This window comes from Oncorhynchus mykiss, chromosome 9, assembly GCF_057628025.1.
Source record: "Oncorhynchus mykiss isolate SJ-2025 chromosome 9, ASM5762802v1, whole genome shotgun sequence".
NCBI lineage: Eukaryota > Metazoa > Chordata > Actinopteri > Salmoniformes > Salmonidae > Oncorhynchus > Oncorhynchus mykiss.
The window spans coordinates 28864064-28891419 of record NC_143030.1 but is presented as its reverse complement, the minus strand read 5'-3'; the positions used below and the strand labels follow the sequence as shown (position 1 = coordinate 28891419).

The following is a 27356-nucleotide window of genomic DNA, read 5'->3' as shown; positions in this document are numbered from 1 at the left end:
TGGGTCTTTTCAAATCATGTCCAATCCATGGAATTTTCCACAGGTGGACTCCAATTAAGTTGTAGAAACATCTCAAGGATGATCAATGGAAACAGGATGCGCCTGAGCTCAATTTTGAGTCTCATAGCAAAGGGTCTGAATACTTATGTAAATAAGGTATTTCTGTTTTTCATTATGGGGTATGGTGTGTAGATTGATGAGTACAATTTTTTATTTAATCCATTTTAGAATCAGGCTGTAACGTAACAAAATGTGGGAAAAGGGAAGGGGTCTGAATACTTCCCGAATGCAGTCTCAAAGTAGCAGGGTAGAGTACCAAGTGGTAATCGGCTAGTGACAGTGTCTGAAGTTCAGGACAGGCCAGAGGTTAGCTGGTGATGACTGTTTGACAGTCTGATTGCCTGGAGATTGAAGCTGTTTATCAGACTCCAGGTCACAGCTTTGATGGACCTGTACCGTCTCCTCCTTCTGGATGTTAGCGGAGTGAATATGCCGTGGCTCAGGTGGCTGAAGTCCTTATTCAACGAGTTTTAGTGCAATTTACAGCCGTATTAGTTGTATGTTCCATTCTATTCTATTCATAAACCCATATATTCTATTCTATTTTATTATTTTTGCCTATATTAAAGGCCTGTTAATATGTTGAAGCTGAGTAGAGACGTCAGAGACTAGGTCAGCAAGGCAGAATACAGTGGTTTGGTATATACAACTGGGCCAGTAGACCTACAGGCATGTGCTATCACTATACTATACAAAAAAAAGGTTAAGTCCTTATTGTACCTACATGTAGTGTGGGTCGTGCTAAAGTACAAGTACCTGTATATGTTCTTTATAGAACATACATTGGTACTGTCTTCAAGCGCGTCTAAAGGGGAAAGTCACCAGTGTGCGCATGTATCCTCGTGCGCTCTTGGATCATGCGCCAAAAGGCCAAGAGAGAGCGCCAAAAGCCAAGTTAAGAAGCGCGAGCTGACCCATCACACTCTCTCCAGTCTCTACTAGCTCACTCAGAAAGTCAACTCAACTCCAGGAGGAATAAAATCCGGCCAGTCTATAAGATTGACAGTGTTTATATCAATGAAATTCACCATTGATTTTGAAGTGATTTACAAATCTAGGCTACCCTGTGAGATGTATTTCATTGTTACTGAATTATTTACTCATTTGTTTAGGTTTCTGCTTTAATCAATAATAACATAAGAGTGCATGTATTATTATTATTATTTATTATGCCTCGATCAAGGGCATATCGTTACTTTTTCATTTATAGGCTACATGGAGACGCCATCAATTTTTGGACATGGAAATGTTAAAAGTCATGACATTCCATCTGTCAAAATGTGTATGAACCCTTAACAGTGAATAATCAGAGCTCTTTATAGCGTAATGTAATTTGTGAATTTCAGTTAACATATGCTAGTCTAATGGACCGACCTCTTCCATCCGTAATCAAGCACTGACACAAACAAACCATGAATGAAGAAATCGCTTCTTGCAATTTCCTACAGCCTACCTTACTGAATATTGCGCATGGGCTATGGGCATATAGGACTTCATTCCAGACTATTATTAGGGAATGACTGCATTGTTATTGATCTATAAAACATACACTAGACTAGCTATTATGATTAGCCTACATGTTCATATTGGAACGGTGTTATTATAATGAACCTGTTCTATTACATAAGCTTATACCATGCATTTGATTCCCTCCCAGTACGAATAAAAATTCGGGCGGAGAGACCCGGGAGCATGCATTCCGCGGCTGTGAGTCGGCTCCGGTGTTCAGGCGGTGCCTGCCAGGGTCTGTGGCAGCAGTTAGCAGTGGAGAGAGCCCTGTCTGTCAGCAGCACCCACTGTAGAAATGGCGGAGGGGGAGTTGGACGTCGACTCGCTGATCGCCCGGCTATTAGAGGGTGAGTTTATCAAAGCCTTTACATTCTTTATTTTACATTTCAAAACAAGGCGCTGGCCATTGTGTTGCGGTCTGAAACCCTGTCCTTATAGTGGTTAGCTTACAACAGGAGGCCCTGGTTCGAGGGAAGGAGAGCCCGGAGTTGTATAGGACTATCCGGCACTCATCAGAAACACAGGCACACCTATACGTTTAACACCCCCTCTTTCTGCAGTTGTGCAAAGTACTTAAGAAAACACATTTGAAAGTACTACTTGAGTAGTTTTGGGGGGTATCTGTACTTTACTATTTATATTTTGGACTACTTTTACTTTTCTACATTCCTCAAGAAAATATAATTTTTACTCCATACATTTTCCTTGACACCCAAAAGCACTCGTACATTTTTTTTATGCTTATCAGGACAGATAAATGGTCCAATTCACGCACTTATCAAGATAAAGTCCCTGGCCACCTGTAAATGTAAAAAATATATATGTAATAGAAAATGGGGCAGTCTGGTTTGCATAATATAAGGAATTTGAAATGATTTATACTTTTACTTTCAATACTTAAGTATATTTAGCAATTACATTTACTTTCAATACTTATGTATATTTTAAACAAAATACTTTAACTTTTTACTGGATGACTTTTACTTGAGTCATTTTCTATTTCACTCTTGGCATTCTCTCAACCAGCTTCACCTGAAATGCTTTTCCAACAGTCTTGAAGGAGTTCCCACTAATGCTGAGCAGTTGGCTGCTTTTCCTTCACTCTGCGGTCCAACTCATCCCAAACCATCTCAATTGGTTTGAGGTTGTTTGATTGTAGAGGCCAGGTCATCTGTTGCAGCATTCCATCACTGTCCTTCTTGGTCAAATAGCCCTTACATAGCCAGGAGGTGTGTTGGGTCATTGTCCTGTTTAAAAACAAATTATACTCCACTAAGCGCAAACCAGATGGGAAGGCGTATTACTGCAGAATGCTGTGGTAGCCATGCTGGTTAAGTGTGCCTTGAATTCTAAATCACTGACAGTGTCACCAGCAAAGCACCATCACACTTCCTCTTCCATGCTTCACGGTGGGAACTACACATGCGGAGATCATCCGTTCACCTGCTCTGCGTCTCACAAAGACATTTGGACACATCAGACCAAAGGACAGATTTCCACCGGTCTAAAGTCCATTGCTCGTGTTTCTTGGCCCAAGCAAGTCCCTTCTTATTGGTATCCTTTAGTAGTGGTTTCTTTGCAGCATTTCGACCATGAAAGCCTGATTCACGCAGTCTCCTCTGAACAGTTGATGTTGAGATGTGTCTGTTACTTGAACTCTGTGAAGAATTAATTTGAGGTGCATTTATTTGAGGTGCAGTTAACTCTAATGAACTTATCCTCTGCAGCAGAGGGAACTCTGGATCTCACTTTCCTGTGACAATAATCATGAGAGCCAGTTTCATCATAGCACTTGATGGTTTTTGTGACTGCACTTGAAGAAACTTTAAAAGTTCTTGAAATTTTCCGGATTTACTGACCCTCATGTCTTAAAGTAATGATGGACTGTTGTTTTCTCTTTGCTTATTTGAGCTTTTCTTCCCATAATATGGACTTGGTCTTTTACCAAATAGGCCAATCATCTGTTTACCAACCCTACCTTGTCACAACACGACTGATTGGCTCAAATACATTAAGAAGGAAAGAAATTCCACAAATGTACTTTTAACAAGGCACACCTGTTGATTGAAATCATTCCACGTGACTACCTCATGAAGCTGGCTGAGAGAATATCAAGAGTGTGCAAAGCTGTCATCAAGGCAACGGGTGGCTACTTTGAAGAATACAAAATCTGCAATATATTTTGATTTGTTTAACACTTCTTTTGGTTACTACATGATTCCATATGTGTTATTTCCTAGTTTTGATGACTTCACTATTATAGAAAATAGTATAAAATCAAGAAAAACCCTTGAATGAATAGGTGTGTCCAAACTTTTTGACTATACTGTATATATAGATAGTTACTGTCAGGTTGAATGAAAGGATATACTCTATTTTAGGAAAACAAACTGAGTATTGAGTCAACAATCCTATCTCTCGCGCTCTCTCTCTTATTTATTTATATATATCACACACACACACACACACACACACACAGAGTCAGTGGTGGAAAAAGTACCCAATTGTCATACTTAAGTAAAAGTAAAGATACCTTTTATAGAAAATGACTCATGTAAAAGTCACCCAGTAAAATACTACTTGAGTAAAAGTATAAAAGTATTGGGTTTTAAATATACTGAAGTATCAAACGTATAAATCATTTTCTTTGATGTATTTTTTTACGGATAGCCAGGTGCATGCTCCAACACAGCACGTGTTTAGTGAGTCTGCCGTATCAGAGGCAGCAGGGATGTTCTCTTGATGAGCATTTGAATTTGGCAATTTTCCTGTCCGCTAAACATTCAAAATGTAACGAGTACTTTTCGGTGTCAGGGAAACCGTATTAAGTAAGAAGTACATCATTTTCTTTAGGAATGTAGTAAAGTAAAAGTTGTCAAAAATATGAATTGTAAAGTACAGATACCCCCCAAGTATTTTTGCTTAAGTACTTTACACAACTGCTACTCACATATGGTATGAGGTAGAACAGCAGTCAATCGATCTCGATCTCGATTTGTTTTGATGTGCAGAAAAGTGAACAGTCTAGCCTACATAATTAGGTAAGTTACTGTCTCTTTCTGAAGTAGCCTTCCTACTCAAAGCACAACATACAAGCAGACCACCAAATATCTTTCCCTGTTAACAGTTTATTAAAAAATACTTAATATAAAAAAATAAAGACTTGTTGGACTTTACAACTTCATTTACCTATTCAGATGTTGCAAAGAACCATTCAAAAAATATGCCTATATCACTATATAATGCTTATAATACACTGCATATACAGTTGAAGTTGGAAGTTTACACACACCGTAGCCAAATACATTTAAACTCAGTTTTTCACAATTCCTGACATTTAATCCTAGTAAAAATTCCATGTCTCAGGTCAGTTAGGATCACCACTTTATTTTAAGAATGTGAAATGTCAGAATAATAGAGAGAATTATTTATTTCAGCTTTTATTGGCTTGCGAGCCTCCCCCTTTTTCCTCTGAACATAACGATGGTCATTATGGCCAAACAGTTTTATTTTTGTTTCAACAGACCAGAGGACATTTCTCCAAAACGTATGATCCTTGTCCCCATGTGCAGTTGCAAACCATAGTCTGGCTTTTTTATGGCGGTTTTGGAGCAGTGACTTCTTCCTTGCTGAGTGGCCTTTCAGGTTATGTTGATATAGGACTCGTTTTACTGTGGATATAGATACTTTTGTACCTGTTTCCTTCACAAGGTCCTTTGCTGTTGTTCTGGGATTGATTTGCACTTTTCGCACCAAAGTACGTTCATTACTAGGAGACAGAACACGTCTCCTTCCTGAGCGGTATGACGGTTGAGTGGTCCCATGGTGTTTATACTTGCGTACTGTTTGTACAGATGAACGTGGTACCTTCGGGCGTTTGGAAATTGCTCCCAAGGATGAACCAGACTTGTGGAGGTCTAAAAAAAAAAATCTGAGGTCTTAGCTGATTTCTTTAGATTTTCCCATGATGTCAAGCACTGAGTTTGAAGGTAGGCTTTGAAATATATCTTCAGGTACACCTCCAATTGACTCAAATTATGTCAATTAGCCTATCAGAAGCTTCTAAAGCCATGACATAATTTTCTGGAATTTTCCAAGCTATTTAAAGGCACAGTCAACTTAGTGTATGTACGTTTCTGACCCACTGGATTTGTGATTAAATGAAATAATCTGTCTGTAAACAATTGTTGGAAAAATTACTTGTGTCATGCACAAGGTAGATGTCCTGACCGACTTGCCAAAATTCTAGTTTGTTAACAAGAAATTTGTAGAGTGGTTCAAAACCTAAGTGTATGTAAACTTCCGACTTCAACTGTGCTCTGAGTCCGATGCATAGTATTATGTCACTAAGGAAGCTGGGAAATGACCTTATGTATAGTCATCATAAAGAATTTAAGGAGGGCTGTTCTCCCCTCCTTGCGTGCCAATTATTTTGTGCAAGCCACAGAGCGATGGACAGGCTTCTCTGTTCACGAGTAGGCACTTTTCACACTGTAAGGTACACCGTAACCACACAGACTTTAGGTCTCAGCCATTTGGAAAGTCCCTGCTTGTGCAGAAGGCTACATTTTGGCAGTTCTTTCCTAAAGTTAAGAAGCTGATCTGGTAAACATGGCAAAAGAAAACATGTGTTATTAATGCAACACAGCTTTCGAGTTTTAACCTTAAAGCTACTGCATCAATAAGAATACTCTTAAGTGCTCCTGACCCAGTAGGTAACCTTTTTATCTTTCAAAGAAAGCCTCTCGTGCCCATAGCCAGTGTTATGAGCAGAGTTAGTTGGGGATGATGCCTCACTGAAGCAAGGCTAAATAAGATACTTCCAGATAGGTGTGGCTATGTGCTCTTAGGAACGGCCGTCAAAGATACTGTTCTTCCTGTGTGTTTTCTAAACCTGTATATGGACCGAAGTACTGATGTACAAACGTTGAATACACACACACACAGACCAGCAGACGGACACACACACACACACACACACACATACACACACACACACTTAGTGGAATGTAGTCTCTGGACAAACAGAGAGAGAGCCAGTAGTGGAGAGGATGGATGTCTTCAGAACAGAGCCAGTTGTGCCCAGAGACTGAGCCAGAGGCAGGCTGCATTTTTGGCCAAGCGCTCCGTAGCACTGAGGAAACTCAGATGGGGAAATTTGCCTGATCTGTTCCTAAAGGCTTCTAGGTGTATGTGTGTGTATGTGTCCTACCAGATACCTAGCAGGAGGAGAATTAGGTGAGCTAGCTCCATGCACTACTGCTAGCCCACTTTCTATCCTGTTGGCAGGAAAAACACTGAACGTCAACCCTTAAAGGTGCAATCTGTAGTTAAAATGTCAAAACCGATCACCCTACCACTGTTTTGGTAAACAGCTGAAGGATGGGTCTGGAGAAATGTAACCACTCTTAAATTCATATACAGAGCTATGGATCCAAGGACTGACCATACTGTACATCATGTCAAAATGATAGTTTCAACCACGTTTTTTTTGTTGTTTTAATATATTTTTTTTTTTTACCCCTTTTCTCCCCAATTTCGTGGTATCCAATTGTTTAGTAGCTAATACCTTGTCTCATCGCTACAACTCCCATACGGGCTCGGGAGAGACGTATGTTGAAAATCATGTGTCCTCCGATACACAACCCAACCAAGCCGCACTGCTTCTTAACACAGCGCGCATCCAACCCGGAAACCAGCCGCACCAATGTGTCGGACGCACCTGGCAACCTTGGTTACCGTGCACTGCGCCCGGCCCGCCACAGGAGTCGCTGGTGCGCGATGAGACAAGGATATTCCTACCGGCCAAACCCTCCCTAACCCGGACGACGCTAGGCCAATTGAGCGTCGCCCCACCGACCTCCCGGTCGTGGCCGGTTACGAGAGTTTCAACCACGTTTTGAGGCTATACAGTGTTTGTTTACAATTACATTGTTTTCAAACCAGTTCATACTGCACACACACACACACACACACACACACACACACACACACACACACACACACACACACACACACACACACACACACACACACACACACACACACACACACACACACACACACACACACACACCTAATGAACACATCCCAGGGTTGGAGGTTCCGGGTTACTCCCTCAAATCGTTGCCTCACCTCTTTAACGGTGAGCCCTAGTGCCATTCAGCTCCCCTCCACCCGACCCCTGTCGGATCCACCATTAAATGTCAACAGACGCAGCTGTCCCCCTTCTGAGGAATTACCCACACACTCCTTCTGGTGACACAAACACACGGCAGCAGCATACTGCACAGTTGTGGAAATGGCCTCTTATGGTTCACATCTGTTGCTCTCTTTCTTCTTTATCTCCATGTGTCTCTCTCACATATACCCACTTCTATCTCTCTCTCTCACATATACCCACTTCTATCTCTCTCTCTCACATATACCCACTTCTCTCTCTCTCTCTCACATATACCCACTTCTATCTATCTCTCTCTCTCACATATACCTACTTCTATCTATCTCTCTCTCACATATACCCACTTCTATCTCTCTCTCTCACACATATACCCACTTCTCTCTCTCGCTCTTTTTTTTTCAATTTATTTAACCTTTATTTAACCAGGTAGGCCAGTTGAGAACAAGTTCTCATTTAACCCTGCGACCTGACCAAGATAAAGCAAAGCAGTGCGACACAAACAACAACACAGAGTTACACATGGAATAAAGAAACGTACAGTCAATAACACAATAGAAAAAGTCTATTCACAGTGTGTGCCAATGGTGTGAGGAGGTAAGGCAATAAATAGGCCATAATAGCGAAGTAATTACAATTTAGCAAATTAACACTGGAGTGATATATGTGCAGATGATGATGTGCAAGTAGAAATACTGGTCTGCAAAAGAGCAAAAAAGTAAATCTAAACTATATGGGTACGAGGTAGGTAGATTGGATGGGCTATTTACAGACTGTGTGCAGCTGCAGCGATCGGTAAGCTGCTCAGATAGCTGATGCTTAAAGTTAGTGAGGGAGATATAAGTTTCCAACTTCAGCGATTTTTGCATTTCGTTCCAGTCATTGGCAGCAGAGAACTGGAAGGAAAGGTGGCCAAAGGTGTTGGCTTTGGGGGTAACCAGTGAGATATACCTGCTGGAGCGCGTGCTACGTGTGGGTGCTATGGTGACCAGTGAGCTCGTTGATATATACAGAGAAAAGAGTCGGCCCGAGAATTTAACCCTGTGGTACCCCCATAGAGACTGCCAGAGGTCCGGACAACAGGCACTTCGATTTGACACACTGAACTCTATCTGAGAAGTAGTTGGTGAACCAGGCGAGGCAGTCATTTAAGAAACCAAGGCTGTTGAGTCTGCCGATAAGAATGTGAGTCGAAAGCCTTGGCCAGGTCGATGAAGACGGCTGCACAGTACTGTCTTTTATCGACTATCTTTTATCGAAGACTATCTCTCTCTCTCTCTCTCTCTCTCTCTCTCTCTCATATACCCACTTTTCTCTCTCTCTCTCATATACCCACTTTTCTCTCTCTCTCTCTTTCACACACACATAGACCCACTTCTATCTATCTCTCTCTCTCACATGTACCCACTTCTACCTATCTCCGTGTCTCTGTCACACAGACACCCAGACAGAAAGACAGACAGAAAGACAGACAGACAGACAGACAGAGAACACGTTGTGGTTTATTGATGGTGATGTGCAATAGGCAGGAACAGGGGGAGCCTGTGTTTCTACTGCATAGCTGGCTAACAGATCTAGTGATAAGAGTATAGTCTGCCCTCCCTCCTGTTGTATGACTAGAGAAAGCCTTCTGGCCGTATCATGTGGAAGGAGTAATGTAACGATACTTTAAAATAAGCTACTTTGCTCTGTGTGTGTGTGTGTGTGTGTGTGTGTGTGTGTGTGTGTGTGTGTGTGTGTGACGAACTGTTTACATCAGTCCCATGCCTGTGGTCTTTGATGTCACGGCCACACACCCAAGAACCGAGGTTGTTTGACATTTGTTCCGTCTGCTTTACTGTCTGTCCCTAAGCCACTGGCCTCTGGCTGTATAGTACGGTCTCCTGATAGGTGGACTCTATCTCTCAGGGGTTCTCTCTCATTCTCCATACCGTACATATACAATATGTTTTCTTGTCACACTCTGTGTTATTTAGTGCCTAGCTTTTGTAATTTTAATTTGCAAATAAATTCATTAAAAATCCTAAAATGTGATTTTCTGGATTTTTTTTCTTCTCATTTTGTCTGTCATAGTTGAAGTGTACCTATGATGAATTCCAGGCCTTTCTCATCTTTTTAAGTGGGAGAACTTGCACAATTGGTGACTGACTAAATACTTTTTTGCCCCACTGTACTATCAGTTGTCTATACTATCAGTTGTCTATACTATCAGTTGTCTATACTATCAGTTTCCTATACCAGTTGTCTATACCATCAGTTGTCTATACTATCAGTTTCCTATACCAGTTGTCTATACTATCAGTTGTCTATACTATCAGTTGTCTATACTATCAGTTGTCTATACTAACAGTTTTCTATACCATCAGTTTCCTATACCAGTTGTCTATACTATCAGTTGTTTCCTATATCACCATTCATTTTCATCTAGTGTGTTTTTATGTTTGTTTCAGTTTTGCATCCCCCCCTTCTTCTCGTTAGCTTTATTAGTATGTGTGTAATATGCAAGGGAGCCAGCACTAACTATTCCACTGCATCTCTCTGTCTGTCTGTCTGTCTGTCTCTCTCTCTCTCTCTCTCTCTCTCTCTCTCTCTCTCTCTCTCTCTCTCTCTCTGTATGCCCACATGCCCTAGCTTACCAACAACATCCCAACAACAGCCTCTCTGTCTCGTTGCCATCACGGGTGGCCCGTGGCCCTTTTTATAGGGCACAAACAACACCATTCGGCCGTACATGAGCATGGCGACCTGCAGTTAGAGCTGGAGTCATGTTCTGTTATCCTTGTTTACGGGGCATCAGGTGGGCATTTTTTTTTTCTTCCTATTCATGAAGTCAACTGAGTTGAGTTGATAGAGCCTTCACTGTGGGGGCGCAGTGCAGCTATGGGGTTGTGTCCAAAATGACACCCTATTCCCTAGATAGTGCAGTACTTTTGACCAGGGCCCATAGGGTGCCGTTTGAGATGCAAGCCATGCTGTTTGTGTCACTCTGGACCGAAACCTACTTGAGATCTTTACTTACTTGTAATCTTGAGATGATGTCAACGGAAGATTTACATGAAAATGTACGCGCATAAATGACACTCATGGACCACATATTGGGATGTGTCCAAATCCGTTCCTGAACTGAGCACAGTACAGTGTACGTTGTATAGCTATGGTTTCTAAGGTGTTGTTGTTGTTGTTGATGGGTATGATGGTGCTCTCTGTGAAGGGGTAGAGGATGGATGGATGTCGAGCAATGACAGTGAGGGCGGCGCTCCACTGTTGTGGAAACAACAATGGTGGTGCCTGTGTGCGTGGCCTGGTGGCGGGCAGTGCGGAGCCTGGCACCAGCCATGGCACAGCACTGGACTCATGGAGGTTTTTCAGCTTGAGAGCTTTTCAGATAAACTGTTCTCATTCTCTAATCTCTCTCTCTCTCTCTCTCTCTCTCTCTCTCTCTCTCTCTCTCTCTCTCTCTCTCTCTCTCTCTCTCTCTCTCTCTCTCTCTCTCTCTCTCTCTCTCTCTCTCTTCATCCATCATTCTCTCTCTCCATCCATCACTTGATCTTTTTCTCTCTCCCTCACTCTCTCTCTATTTTCTCTCCCTCTCTTTCTCCATTTCTCCCTCCCCTTCTTACTTTCTTTCGCTCCACAATGACGGCCATTCACCACGACACTTCACAAAGAACAAAAAAGCACTCTGAAGAAAAACTAAGGGGAAAAACATTTCTGAAATGCCATGGAAAGCAGTTGGGATTTCTGCTTGACATTCTCTCCTGTTCTCGGACCCAGATTCGAGCCACTGCGTGTCCACTGTGGGGTCACTGGTTTCCATCCCCTGTGTGTGGGAGAGGAGGACGGAGGAGGTATGGCGGGAGTGGACGGGGGGTGGGGGGGTGCAGCTGAGCCAGCCTGGCCTGTTGCCCAATGGGAGAAAGTGAGATGCATGGCAACAACAAAGTAGAATGGAGATGGAGACTGGCGAAAGGTCACAGAGTTTATTACCGTAGTTATTGTTCACTCGTGTGAAGAGACTGCGATGTTTTTGTGGAGACCTTTAAGCCTTGATTGGAGTTTGAATATTTCTAGCTGGAAAAAGCAAATATATTTCATCTGACAATATACTGTTAAAATGTATCTGTTAAAACCACACTAAAAAGCATTCCCATTCAGTGTGGTATGTCAGTGTGACATCAGTCTGAGTCACCCTTTCTGCCACATAGTGAATGGGCTGACGTTGTGATTGGCCGACTGCAGCTGACAGGGGAGGTATTGTTATGGGCCTCAGTCGTCATGGCTGCCAGTGGTGTGACTTGTTGTTGTTCTTGTCAGATTGTTGTTAAGTGAACCAGGCTAGCTAGTGGCTACAGGGCCGTAGTTACAGTACCTATGAGGACACCGAGGTCCGGACCTCTGTCATTTATTTGAAGGAAATCAAATACAATTTGGGAACTCAGTCGGGGTCTCAACTTACTGTTGCGAGTTGGAAGAGTAGAATACACAAGGTGACATTTTGAAACTTGGTTGTGCGTCAGGAGTTTTTCTCTTATGTCACTCACTGACAGTCACTCAATTAGCCCATGTCAGTAAACATGACTTTTTTTTTTAGATAGCTGGCTAGACTAACTAGACTAATTTAGGAATCTTAACATGTAGTAATCATGGCCGAATTACCAACCAGGCCCAGGGGCCCTGACTTACAGGGGGGCCCCATTGATTTTCTTAGTCACTCTCACGTAGATATTATATCACTGCAACTTGGCGTAAGTCATGGCAAAATGGGTAGAATTGCAGGAGATGACTTGTAAAACTGCAACAACAAAAAAGTTATGTAAAAGCAAATGTATTTATTTACCTTTTTGTTTATAAAGTACTTGTTATGTTAACAGGTCCCTCTGTACGTATCAAACTGTAGCTTTTAATCCCAGAGTTAATGTGTAGCGGCTAACTGTATAGCTAACAGGCTATGGCCGCTATGTGTTTGTAGATCGACTAACGTGATTGAAGCTACAGAAGCTAATGTGATCATGGCTGATGTCATTTTAGCTTCTTTTTGCTGTTCTCCAGACCTCACTAAAACCCTGACCCTGGCTACAGCCCTGAGTGGCTAGCTAGTGCACTTAGCATCAGTTGGTGGTGGCTGAAGACTTTTTGAAGTGCTCTCTCTCTCTCTGTCCTCATTTGTCCTGAGAGATTACTTCCTACCTCCTCTCCTACGAAACAGCACCCATATATGGTAATGCTGGGAGAAGCACGGTCTGAATCTGTTTCTCTCTCCTTCTATGCCAACATTAACGGAGCCTTGCTCTCTTCAATGAATGGAAAACTTCTCAACCCACCTGACTCCTAAATAGAACACAGGCAAGGAAGTGAAAAAGATGACGGCTAAGTAGGCTGCAAGTTGCCCTATAACTAGCCACAAAACCATCTTTGTGTTATCTAGAATACAACCACATACGTACACAAACTGAAATTAATTGGGTTTGTTGCATCAGGGTGTAGTGTAGGAACGTGACTGACTCGCCCAGACAAGACAAGCTAGCCCTCGGGAGGTGTTCTGCTGTGTGTCTGTGCTTTGAGGAAACTTGTAGGAAACGTTATGCTGAAGTACTGAAATTCCCACAGAAGATTGTTGTTTCTATCCTGCATCATTCCCAGAAAGTTGTGGGAAGATTGTGTATAATATAAGCATAGGGCAACCACGTTCTTACCAAGCTCTAAGAAACATGATTCTCAGAATGTTGTGTGTGTGTGTGTGTGTGAGTGTGTGTGTGTGCGTGCGTGCACAGGTCATGCGGAATGTTGTGTATCTCAGGGCAGGGGCAGGGCCAGACTGTCCTGTGAAGTCACACACAGTTCACAGACAGATACATGATAGAAGGGAGGGGGTGGAAGGACCACCCAGCTAGCACATTTGGTTTCTTGGAAGTTGTGGGAATGTACGTGTTTGGTTTCCCATTGGTTCTGGGAACGAAGCCTTGAGTTTCCTGACCTGTAAAACAGACTGTTCTGAGAACAGTAGTGAGAATTTTGCCTGTTCTAGAAACGTACATTTTTTAGGTTGCAGGGAGATTCTGAGAATGTTTCCTTGGAGTTTTTTATTAACGTTCTGAGAACAGAAATTCTAGGTTATTTGGAGGTTTTTGAGTAACTTAACTTTAACTGAATGTTACCAATACAACTTTTAATAACACTGCTGGCTTAGTTTGGGTTAAATGTTTGGGACTTCAAACACAGGACACATGGAAATTCATTTGCTTAGACATTAATGCGAACACATGTAGTTTTATTGTGGCACGGCGTCGGTGAGATTTGAATCTATGATATTTTGTTCTCTATCCATGAATTCAGTCCACCGCACCACCAAGATGGAGCTAGCACACCATGTGTGCTTTTTTTTCTCGTACAAAGCTGTTCATTTTAGTCTATTCAAACAGACCCCATTTCAAAGGAAACACACACTCATTAAGATCAGGTGTGGCCAATTAGTGGGCTTGGCCAACACACCTGAACACACTTAACAAAATAGAGGGTAGGGAGAGAGAGAGTTGTTGACGCTGAGAATTAAATGTTTTTAAATAACATTCTTTGAACATTCTTTGAACGTTACTAATGTTTTCTTGTGGTTTTATTTAACGTTTTTTTAATGTTCTGAGTACATGACTTTAAATAAAACCACGAGGAAGCCTGGAAGAAATGTTATGAAATACTGAAATCACCACAGATGAACGTTGTTCGTTAATGTTCTCTGAATGTCAAACCAGTTGGAAAACGTTCCAAAAACGTTATTAAATGTAACCATATTTTAACTTTTAGGAAATGTTTGGTTAAAGTAATGAAATATCAAAATAATTACATTATTTTGTCAAGTTCCTTAAATGTGCTGAGAACGTTCCAAAGCCAAACAACTATCCTGCACCATCCCCAGAAAGATGTGGGAAGGTTGTATGCAAAATAACCGTAGGACAACCACGCTCTCACCAAGCTCTAAGAAACACATGGTTCTCAGAACGTTATGCGCTAGCTGGGCAGGATTCCACAGCTTTTAGAAGAACCATAAGATGAGAGCGGGAGAAAGGGGGAAAGAAGAGGAGAGGATAGAAGGAGAGGGTCTGGATGAGAGAGCTGCATAGCAGTGATCTGATCTGGCAGAGGGAAGATCGCAGGGCACTGGAAAGGACATTTTGTACTGGCTTACGAAAGGTCAGGTTCTGTACCCCTATTCTCCTCTTACCCCCCTTTGCAGTCTGTACGCACGCACGCACACACACACACACACACACACTGTCAGAACATGGCCAAATTAGGAGTGATGAATTGGATGTTGGAGCGAGAGATTTCCTTTTCAAACAAAAACAAAGGAAAACCTAACTTGCAAACCGTACCAACCTCTCATGCAAAGCAATAGCAATCCACAACGCAACTTCAATGTCTTTTCAAGTCGAGCACATTTGTCAAAATTACAGCTTATTCTATCGGGCTCTGGCTCATTTTGACTCGACATAAGCGAACAAGTGGTGCCGCCTATTCATAAACATCCAGGACCCAGGGTGTGCTGTTCTAGTCTGCTCGCCACGTCAGTCAGTGGCCATGACATGCCACATTAGTATTCACACCATGGGGTAGGTGGAGTGGTGGAGGCTCTGTGTCTGCCAATCGGCTCTGCCTTCAGCTCGCAACCCAACGCTCATCAACACCTTGCCTCGCAGATGACCTCCCTGGTGTGTTGCCATGGTGACTGCCTGCGGTACCGCCCCTCGCCGTCGAAACGCTGCAGTGCAGAGAAAAGGGGCAGGATCAGTGGGTTGATACCTCCCGCGAATCCGCCAGTGGTTGCAGCTGAAGTCAAGGTCACAAGACTGTGGCTGGCAGGCAGCAGTGTACGTGTCAGTGCACACGTCTTTTTCTGTGTGTTTGTGTGTGTGTGTACACCTTAATGCGTTTTACAATGATGTGGACGTGTGTGTGTGCGCACATCTTTGTGCACGTGTGTTTGTGTGTGGCATTTCCATCTAAAATGACTCATGAGCACCAACATGTGAAGTTCATAGGAGCGTGTCAAATTAGGTGTCTAATGAAAGCTAGGAGTCTATATTTTTTTGGGGAAATGAAGGCATAGATACATTTGTCAACCATTTTCCATTCTAAAATTTGGGAATAAGCGAAGGCTTTAATTTCTGGTCAACCAGATGGAAAAGTGGTCTTAGACAACATCTACTGGTATTAGAAATACATCCAAACACAATCATGTTGACATAAAGACCCTTGCAAACCAATATCAACATTTTATATTTAGTTTTGTATCAATAATATTCCTTCTGTAAGTTGAAGAAAGGTTGCCTTGTAATTCCATTGATTCACTATTAAGTGATTAAAACTCAGTTCTGTTACCAAATCAGTAACGAAATTACTGCAATTGAACTGGCAACAATGGGAAATTATAGTAGTCACAAACTACAGTTGTGTCCCCTGCAACTGTCCTCCCTTCCACTGGCATACTGTTATGTTCAGCTCATGACTGTTTTTTTTTACCCTCCTTCTCACTTTCCCTCTTTCTCTCTGCCGCTCTCTCTCTCTCTCTCTCCTATTTCTCTCTAGTTAATGTCACCTCTCCCGGCTCTTGCTGACACCTACCACCCACACTTCTCGGATGTCCCCATTGGACAGGGGCGTCAAACTCATTCCATGGAGGGTCTAGTGTCTGCTGGTTTTTAGTTTTTCAGACCTGGACAACCAGGTGAGGGGAGTTCCTTACTAATCAGTGACCTTAATTCATCAATCAAGTCCAAGGGAGGAGGGAAAACCCGCAGACACTCGACCCTCCGTGGAATGAGTTTGACACGTGCCGTAGGATTCCAGCTAGAACCATTTTGGGTTCCAGGTAGAACCCCTTTGGGTTCCATGTAGAACCCTCTGGAAGGTAGCACCTTTCTAAAAATGTACCCCCTTTCCATTTACTGTGACGAGCATCCTCACCCACTGACCACTGACCCACAGCGGATGTCCATGGACTCTGAAAAGTAGTCGAAATTCGGTCAGTCTGCCCTGGCCGAGCCAAATCTGAGCCAGTCATAGACATCTGTTTCTGTCGTTCTGCCCTTTAGTAAGGCAGTTAACCCCCCTCAACAACAGCTCCCGGATTACCAATGTGTCAGTCCCCCACACCTCTCTGATTCAGAGGGGTTGGGTATAAACGTGGAAGTCAAATTTTGGTTGGACCTTGTGTCCAATTGACGATACAAATAAATGTAATCCTTTTGTGGCAGACATTTTTAAAGTGACAATATCTGAGTCGACGTGTAATTCCGTTATCGTGGAATTGCCCTGTAGCTTCGGCTGCGAATGTGCATGTCTGTCATGTAGACCTTTCCATGACATGTAAGGCCATCCACTCCGGTCCAGTGTTGCAGTGCGGTGGTGGCCCGGCTGTGGAGTCTGCGTTGATTCTCTCCTCTCATATGTTGGGACTCCCAGTCGCTTCTCTGCAAACACCAGAGGGTCTGAGGACAACACACAGAGACATGCACACACCCTCTGATCCCATCTTCCTCAGGTTTCATCCTCACTGGAGAGTGTGTGTGTGTGTGTGTGTGTGTGTGTGTGTGTGTGTGTGTGTTGGAAGTCAGACGGTGTTGTTTATATTCCTGAATGCGACTATATTTTCTGATTGAGACCCCCGTCTAAATCACCAACTAGGAGGGCAGACTGTTCAATAGGAAGGCTAGGTCCACTTAGTTCTGCCTCCTGGCCTCATTGTATATGACTCTCTTAGGGATACTAGAAATCTGATATCTTTTTAGATAACGTTCTCCTGTGGGTTTGGAGGAGAAGAGGGAACGTTTACACAGCTTGATTTAAGGTCTCAATGCAGAAATTGCCGGGTCACACAAAGTACCAGTCGACAGCGGGTCAATCCATTTGAATTGAATTTTCACTTTTTGACAGCATCCCTTTTGATTTAAACCAAATGTTTCATATGTTAGCCCGTGGAAAAAGTGGTCAGAAAATGACTTTTGGACCTGAATGCCAAAACATAAAGTTGACCCATTTTGAAAACCCCTACATACTGAGACGTTTGTGTCCTTTATCACTGGAAAAGATAAGCAATTGAGTTTGATATCATTTAAAAACAAAACAGGGTTGTCAAACTATTTGATAAATTATGCCTTTAAAAAAACAACTTTTAACTTCAATTATCTAAATGCGTAAACTCCGTTTTTTTGTTGTTGTAGCTTAGACCCTACTTTACCTCAGGTTTCTGTGTTGTGCCTGCTATCGGTTGAGACACAAAATCCTCTTGAATACAGGGTGGGTGTCAATTCAATCATAGAAATATAAATCACAGAATGGTCATATCCCATCAGACCACTGCAATTTCGCTGGTACACCATCTAAATTTAAATTACTACCACAAAAGATGGCCACCGGTACTCCCACCCTCAAACGTCAACTTAAATGGTCGTGTCCATTCTAGTATCTATATTTCTATGATTTCAATAGGTTTCCTATGGAGGATTGACAGTGTAATTTAAAACAGATATTCTCCGATGTGCGAACCTCCAACCATCGAAAGTTGAAATTGTAATTTTATTCCCCTTTTTAGCACATTTGTCAGCCAAAACATGACACCCACCCTGTATTCAATAGCATTTTTTGTCTCAACCGTTGGCGGGCACAACACAAAACCCTCAGCTGATGTAAAATAGGGTCTAAGCTACACGTTTTTAGATCATTAGCATTTTAAGGTTAAAAAAAATTACATGATTTTATTTTTAATTAAATCAATGATAAAATAGTTTGACAACCCTGTTTGTAAGCTTTTAAGCGATATCAATCTCAGCCATTTATCGCTTTCTGTGCAGTTCTAATATGTTTGGAAGGTTCCATTCAAATCAAATAGATTTACCCCTGTGCTATGGGTCGGGTGCTAGGCAGTGGCTCAGTCACTTCTAGGAATCTCTGGTTCTCTGGCTCATGCGGGAACTGTAGTCTGTCATTAAATGGGCAGCAATGAAACTGCTAAATGGTATACATGCTTAGGGATATGGCAACTAATCCATTGTGCATGACTTTGGGAATCTGCCATCTACATCTGCAATGTGCTATTTTTTAACAGACTGAATATTTTGTGCTTTTTTTCCCCTCCCAAATGCATGCTGTGAAAACCCTTTCTCTTAGTTATAACTGAAGAAACCTAGTTTGCTAAAATCTAGGATGAATTGTGCCTATTGCTCACAATTGACTTTTTCATTTGGAATACTTTAGGGACACCTGTGTTGACATAAATGAATGTGACCCAATTACAGTGCATTCGGAAAGTATTCAGACCCCTTGACCTTTTTTCTAAAAAATGTTTTTACGTTACAGCCTTATTCTAAAATTGATTAAATAAAATCTAAATCATCAAATCTACACACAATACCCCATAATGACAAAGCAAAGACAGGTTTTTTGAAATGTTTACACATTTATTAAAACAGGAATATCTTATTTACATAGAGTACCAGTCAAAAGTTTGGACACACGTACTCATTCAAGGGTTTTTCTATATTTTTACTATTTTCTACATTGTCGAATAATAGTGAAGACATTAAAACTATGAATTAACATATGGAATCATGTAGTAACCAAAATAGTGTTAAACAAATCAAAACATATTTAATATTTGAGATTCTTCAAAGTAGCCACCCTTTGCCTTGATGAAAGCTTTGCACACTCTTTGCATTCTCTCAACCAGCTTCACCTGGAATGCTTTTCCAACAGTCTTGAAGGAGTTCCCACATATGCTGAGCACTTGTTGGCTGCTTTTCCTTCACTCTGCGGTCCAACTCATCCCAAACCATCTCAATTGGGTTGAGGTCGGGTGATTGTGGAGGCCAGGTTATCTCATGCAGCACTCCAGCACTCTCCTTCTTGGTCAAATAGCCCTTACAGTCTGGAGATGTATTTTAGGTCATTGTCCAGAGAAAAATGGGATAAACTCCCCAAATACAGGTGTGCCAAGCTTGTAGCGTCATACCCAAGAAGACTCGATGCTGTAATCACTGCCAAATGTGCTTCAACAAAGTACTGAGTAAAGTGTCTGAATACTAATGTAAATGTGATATTTCTGTTTTTTATAAATTTGCAAACATCTCTAAAAACCTGTTTTTGCTTTGTCATTATGGGTGTTGTGTGTAGATTAATGGGGGGGGGGGGGGGTTAATCCATTTTAGAATAAGGCTGGAACGTAACAAAATGTGGAAAAAGTCAAGGGGTCTGAATATTTTCCAAATGCACTTTGTCATGTAAAATACCAACAACAACAACCAATAGGAGTAGGTCTACCTGTACCTGCCATAGTGTGAGAAAAGGCACTTACTGTACACAGCCCCAGCCCTGCCCAAGTTATTCTGAATGGCTGGCGTTGTGAGGTCAAATAGACTTGTCAGTCTATTTGGACCGCTGTGTTGACACAACCCAGGCCCTCATATTTACCCTTTTTGGCTTTTTCATGAAAACCTCACCCTCGGGACACTGGGCCGGACTGACTCGCCATGTGTTCCTGTTGTGGTTATAAAAACACAGATTTTAAAAACGTGAAAAGTAAGTAAAAAGGAATTCGGGGTGCGTGCTCGGGGGTAGTAGGCGGTACCTGCTTAGTGTTGTGCCTGAACTGGATTAGTCCCACCCCCCCTCCACTCCACCCCCCTTCAGTCATCACTTCAGGCAGGCCTCGGTAGTACTGCACTATCACGCTGACTACTGAGAAGCCAAAAAAGAACACCGTCACGTATAGAATGTAGGTCTGTTGCACCTGGCAGAGAGATGGATTTAAATTTGGAGTGAAATGTGTCTTAAGTTCCAGTACCCTTTGCCATCAAATCTAACTGTCTCTGTCGGTCTCTGTGTCAGTGCGGGGATGTCGCCCTGGGAAGATCGTGCAGATGTCAGAGGCTGAGGTGAGGGGCCTCTGCATCAAGTCCAGAGAGATCTTCCTCAGCCAGCCCATCCTCCTGGAACTGGAGGCTCCCCTCAAGATCTGTGGTAGGTGATGATGATGATGAATCCCCACTACATCTCCCCTGCACTTTTTAACCTCATCACGTTGAGTGTGATTATTATAGCGCCATACAATTACATTATTATCGGGTCTCTGTCGAGCGCATTGAGTAAAAGTCTCTCCGGGGATTTTGAAGATCGGTTGGTCTGCGCAGAATCTGTGCATCTCGAACACACATCGTTTCCCCTCCATGTCCAGTTCTGCACCTGTCATTCATGAATTGCCCTGACTGTGGATAGCTAGGCTAGTTACGCTCCTCCTTTCTCCCACCTCCTCCCGCTCTCAGGTGACATCCACGGCCAGTACACAGACCTGCTGCGGCTCTTCGAGTACGGGGGCTTCCCGCCCGAGGCCAACTACCTGTTCCTGGGAGACTACGTGGACCGAGGGAAGCAGTCCCTGGAGACCATCTGTCTACTGCTGGCCTACAAGATCAAATACCCAGAGAACTTCTTCCTCCTCAGGGGCAACCACGAGTGTGCCTCCATCAACCGCATCTACGGCTTCTACGACGAGTGTGAGTAGCACGCCTGCTTGCACACACGCTCTGCACACACGTACACTTCAATACATTGCCTAGTGCAATTGTTTGGGTTTCATACAAGTAATTGAGCCAAATAACCCCCACCGCGACACACACACTAATGAATGCTTATTTGGAAAAACAAATGCAGCCATTCAACACAGGGCGGCCTCTGTCACAAGAGTAAAATAGCTGGAATTACAAGATCCCTGATGTTACAAAGTGTGTTTTTTTTTTCTTGTCTCACTGTTTCTCCAGGTAAGCGCAGATTCAACATAAAGCTGTGGAAGACATTTACTGACTGCTTCAACTGCCTTCCCATCGCTGCCATCGTGGATGAGAAGATCTTCTGTTGCCATGGAGGTACAGCACTGCTGGGGGAGCTGCCACTCAAACTCCCTGTCTATGACTTGGCTGTTAAACGATCATTGTCTTGCTCAGCAAATGAATATGAAAGTTGATGTAGCAAACCTTTACTCCTGTCGGTCAAATGAACACCCTATAGAACAAATCAGTCACATTATTTTGTGCATTACAATAATTATTACATACTACGCATGTATTCAACATGTGTACAATGGAATAACAATTGCAAGCAGGACATTGGACATGAGTCATGACTGTGACGAGGTGCAAAAAAAATAGTTAAAGGCTCTGTGTCGAGCGGTATCCTACAACGGGCTGGTTCTGGCAGGAAAAGTGACCTTGAAAGTGTGTGGATTTTAAATGGATGTGTTTTTGATTACTGTGACTGAGTGCTATTGTCTCTGTGCTCCTCTGTCTCCTACCAGGCCTCTCTCCAGACTTGCAGTCTATGGAGCAGATCCGTCGCATCATGAGACCCACAGACGTTCCTGACACAGGTAGGTCCACACACACACACATATATATATATTTATATACACACCACCTCTCCAACATTACAAAAACAAGTGCTATTTCCTTTAGCGGACAGTAGTGGTCAGTATTTCCTAAGCAAAATTTGATTGAATTGCCCACAGTGTGTTCCCAGATTATGTACTGTACAATATAGCTAATTCTTTAAAGATTTTCTGATTCTCAAAACCAATTGACTTTTGACATTACCATATGGGTTATTTAAAAATGATTTAAAAGACTGTTCATGTGTCCAGAATAAACCTATTGTTATGTCAACACAGTAGACCTATGTATAATTATATCTAAATAAGGCTCTGATACTCACTGTATAAGTCACAGAAAATCTGACTGTCTGGTTCATTTTTAAAGAGAAGTACATTTTGACCAAGTCCAGTATCTGCTCATCACAGAACTTTCTAGAAGACATCTCCTTATATGGTCACGATGTGAACCACCGAAGCCATTGTTCAAGTCTCAGATCCTGCTGTGTGTATGTGTGTGTGTTCCAGGGTTGCTGTGTGACCTGCTGTGGTCGGACCCAGACAAAGACGTTCAGGGTTGGGGGGAGAACGACCGCGGGGTCTCGTTCACATTTGGGGCTGATGTGGTCAGCAAGTTCCTCAACCGTCACGATCTGGACCTCATCTGCAGAGCCCACCAGGTACAACTGAACTGACCTGTCATTCTGATAGGGAAAAAAAGACACTACCCACTGGGCACAACAGGAGTCAACATTGTTTCAACAGAATCAGTCAACGCATTGTGACGCGGAACATAAATTGTATTTGAAAAAAAGTTGTCCACGTAAACTGTTGTTTTGACGGTAACATTTCAACCACACGATTATGTCATCATGGTAACCAAATGTCAACAGAGACAAACCTTGTATAAAATATGTTGAGTTTGTACCTTTAAAACAATGTCAGATCTTCAACGTTATATCCACTACTTCAATGTGAAGTCAGCACCTCCTACTAAAGAATTGATATCTCCCATCCAGGGTTTTAACCAAGCCCAGCCTTGATTATCTATGCTATTTGACACCGATTATTACCAATGTGCTGTTCGTGAGAATGATTGTTGAGAGATCTCCACTTTAAAACTAAATAGATTCACTGTTGCTATACGTCATTCCAAAGAGTAGGTTTAACAGAGCAAATTAAAATGTGACCCTACTTTATCACTTTTATCATCAATGATGCTATTTAGGCCTGTATAGCATCTGCAAAGTCATCAACAGCCATGGTTGGAATTCAACACATAATTAAACTAAAAATAGACCACACAAAAGGCCTAGGCTTTCAAGCTCTGGTTTGATTTCAAATGTAATGATATTTAGAGCCAACGCAAACCAAACATCAACATTTGAAGGCGATGTATATTCTGCCGGGACACTTCCATCCGTGCCACTGAATTAGTCTGGCGTTAATTCCAATCGGTTTTCAAATGAATCATTGATATGTTGGATTCACATCTCCATCTCAACCAAAAATGAATATTAAAAGAATGGGAGTGTCAGATGGAAGTATCCCAGCAGTAGATACATCTCCTTTAAATGTTGATATTGGGTTATATTGTCAACCAAACACAATTCAGTTTTTACATTGTAGTACCGTAAATAGACTAAAGTTAAGGGTCTTTTACAAACATTTGTAACGTTCAACCTTAAAACGAGTAACACATCCATGGCCACATTTTAAGGTGACTGTAACTATAAAGGTCTTCTTCTGTAATCATATAAAGTGTGTGTGTTCAAGGTGGCATGCATAGGTTGTCGCAGGTCTGTAGGGAACTTCACAATTGCTGTAATAGTCTGCGCAGAATCTTTAACAGCATTGATTACTTGTACCAGGTATAATTTACATTTTTTTGACTTTCTTTAAACCTAATTTGGTGAGTCCCGTATGGACTCAGGAGAGGCGAAGGTCGAGAGCCTCCGAAACGCGACTCTGTCAAGCCGTACTGCTCACTTAACCCGGAAGCCAGCTGCACCAATGTCAAGTCAGCGTGCATGTGCCCGGCCCGCCACGCCACAAGGAGTCACTAGAGCGCGATGGGACAAGGACACCCCAGCCGGCCAAACCCTCCCCTAACCCGGACGACGCTGGGCTAATTGTGCGCCACCTCATGGGTCTCCCGGTCGCAACACAGCCTGGTATCAAACCCGGGTCTGTAGTGACGCCTCAATGTGACGCCTCAATAGACCGCTGCGCCACTCGGGAGGCCCTGTACCATGTACTTTTAATGTAATCTCAACTGCAATCCAAGTCATTTGGTTCTTCTATTAGATGAACCGCAGTGATAACATCTGTTATCAAAAATATCTGACATTGTATTCCCATTTGAACTGCTGTGCTCTTAAATGGTTGAAAGCACAGCATACGTCATTCGGGTGACAACTGAACTGAACCAAAAATCTGACCTAATTTTTCCATTGGAGTTTGGTTGTGCTTTTAGGTGCAAATTCAACTAATATTTGGCTGTCTTTTTGAGTGGGTGAATATAGGTTATAAACTCATTAACGTCTCAACCAAATATGACCCAATTATCCACGTTTGCCCAGTGGGTAGCCTATAGTTTAGTCTAGGTTCTAGACTAAGCAAGTTCATAATCATAATGTACTACATGGCCAGTGACCCTTGCCCTTCCTATTCTACCTTTCCGGTGTCTTTCCAACACTCTCTTTCCCATAAAGGAAAGGGGTATACCTAGTCAGTTGTACAACTGAAATGTGTCTTCCGCATTTAACCCAACCCTTCTGAATCAGAGGTGCAGGGGGCTGCCTTAATTGACACCCCACGTCTTCTGTGCCCGGGGAACCGTGGGTTAACTGCCTTGCTCAGGGGCAGAACGACAGATTTCTCTACCTTGTCAGCTCGGGGATTCGATCCAGCAACCTTTCGGTTACTGGCCCAACGCTCCTACCGCCAGGCCATAAGCCACTTCTTAAAAAAAGGAAGACATTTACTACCTTCACTCTTAGATAAAGTACTCATACACTGACATACACACAGACAACAGCACATGAAAAGTATTATACACCTCACTTGCAATACTACAACTTAACTCTGTAAAATACATTGACTAGCTTGACTGTGATACTGCGGCTCCTCTGATGTGCTGACTGTGTCTCCACCAGGTGGTGGAGGATGGATATGAGTTCTTTGCCAAGCGGCAGCTGGTGACTCTGTTCTCAGCTCCTAACTACTGTGGAGAGTTTGACAACGCCGGCGGCATGATGAGCGTTGACGAGACCCTGATGTGCTCCTTCCAGGTAAAAGCAGCGTCATTGGCACCACTGACAACCGCAGCTGGTTTCCGTCTGTACGATTGGTGTGGATGTAAAATCAGAGACACCGACTGCGAACATTCTCATAAGTCCCTAAAATGTATCTTTCCACACAGTGAAGTTTGTACACCGTTTAAGCAATAAGCCTCTTGTCCATTCTATTTTGTGACTATATCACGACTATCACTCGGATACACCCTTAGGTGTGATATAATTATACTGTTTAGTCTCTTATTGTGTCTATTGGTATTAATGATTCACCAAACATATTAAAGAAGAATTGGGTGCAATTATACAGGTGGTATATGCCTCTGATTGTGATTTAGGTGTATGATCCGTATCTGTCCTTGTCCACTACAACTGTGCAGATCCTGAAGCCGTCTGAGAAGAAGGCCAAGTATCAGTACGGAGGGATGACCTCCGGCCGACCCGTCACCCCGCCCCGCACAGCCGTCCCGCCAAAGAAACGGTGAACGTGGGAGCGAGAGCGAGGAAGGAGATGAGCGGACGTCGTGGATGAGCGACGGTCCCTCATCCGCTTTCCACGAGAGAAACACTTGTCAGAGAAAGTAGATAAAACCCAAACCCATTTTAATTCCCCCTCTGAACTTTTGTCACGCACCGCTCTCCTGCCAAAGGCTTTTTTTTTAGCAACTGTGTAACCAACCACACTTGTTTTTTTGAAGTAGTCATTCTGTTTGCAGAAGTGTTTTTTCTTCTTAATTGTTTTCGGGCTTATGGCAGAATGACCGGCTACTAGCTCCAGTTGAGCATTTCATTCCTATCCAGTAAGAACAGGTGTTAATGACGACTGCTGGGTTTTCAATAAATAAATAAAAAAAATGGGGAATAAACCTTATTACATGGTCTGTTTTTTTTAAAATAGTTTTATTGATAATGCCTTCTATGCAGAAACAAATAGAACACCTACTCCATTAATCCTTGTTTTGTTTCGATGTCCACTCAAGTACTGAACAAAGACATGAACCAAAATCTAAAAACAATCCATTTAAAATGTCCTCAGAAACTATTCCAACAGCAAGTCAAATTCCTCAACACAGAATAACTACGCCAATGCATGCATATACACACAGAGCCACGATTCCCTTCGCTGTGGTAGCGCACGTTAAAATGTTTGTTGCCCAATCATACAGTACGATCCTGACAGATCAAATCCCAACAAACTGATTGGCATGATTGTTGCGCCATAAAACAAAAGCTGAAATTGTATTAAAACACTGTACAGTAACATGTATGTAACAATGGCATTTATATTCCTGAGAAGACTCTTCTCACTACCGGGGTCTCAAAAACCACGTTAAGGCTTAGTGCCTAAAGTACTTTTACAACAGGTATTATTTGAACTATATTTCAGTCTTTCCTACTCAAGTAATGTGTTATTACACAACTCTAGGCTGTCAACGGTGATCCACAGTATACGACCTCACTGTGACGACAATCCCCATGTTAAATCATTCAGACAAGGTCATGACCCAGAGTCCTGACTCCTGCCAGAAACAAGTCATAGTAAATGGTTCCGATTCTCCACCATTTTCCTGAAGTGTGCACTTGCACACTCCTCGCCATGGATTTAAAAACATTGGTTGGAGGGATTTTCCACTTTCCACTACTGTTAACGCCAATGCAAGAAAGTGCACACTTTGGGAGAAGGGTGGAGAATTGGGGTGTATTCAAACAGGGCCATTGTCCACATCAGCCCTTCGTCCAGCCCTTTTGAAACCAAACGGCTGTTTCACTCAACAACACTATGTACAGGTACCTAATTTATGACTTAGTTCACTCCATTCCGAAAACTCACTCATACACCTTGATCAAATCAGAATGAAGAGATTCTCCGGTACTTTTGTATACCTTTTAGCTAGTAGTTGTGAAA

General features: G+C 42.5%; 1 protein-coding gene across 3 annotated transcripts; it reads left to right on the top strand.

Moving 5' to 3' along the window:
• Positions 1-1447: 1447 nt before the first annotated feature.
• Positions 1448-26321, top strand: LOC110531833 (serine/threonine-protein phosphatase PP1-beta catalytic subunit). 3 transcript variants are annotated; one of them, XM_021615282.3, is made up of 8 exons: positions 1448-1916; positions 20624-20755; positions 21058-21288; positions 21553-21657; positions 22086-22157; positions 22683-22834; positions 25313-25447; positions 25831-26321. In XM_021615282.3, exons 1-8 carry the CDS (start codon positions 1865-1867, stop codon positions 25933-25935), a joined length of 984 nt encoding a protein of 327 aa, XP_021470957.1. In that variant the 5' UTR covers positions 1448-1864; the 3' UTR covers positions 25936-26321. The 3 variants fall into 3 exon arrangements, with proteins under 3 accessions (XP_021470957.1, XP_021470955.1, XP_090040052.1); XM_021615280.3 differs by lacking the exon at positions 1448-1916 and adding an exon at positions 11057-11595; XM_090183926.1 differs by lacking the exon at positions 1448-1916 and adding an exon at positions 18156-20314.
• The last annotated feature ends 1035 nt before the right edge of the window (positions 26322-27356 follow it).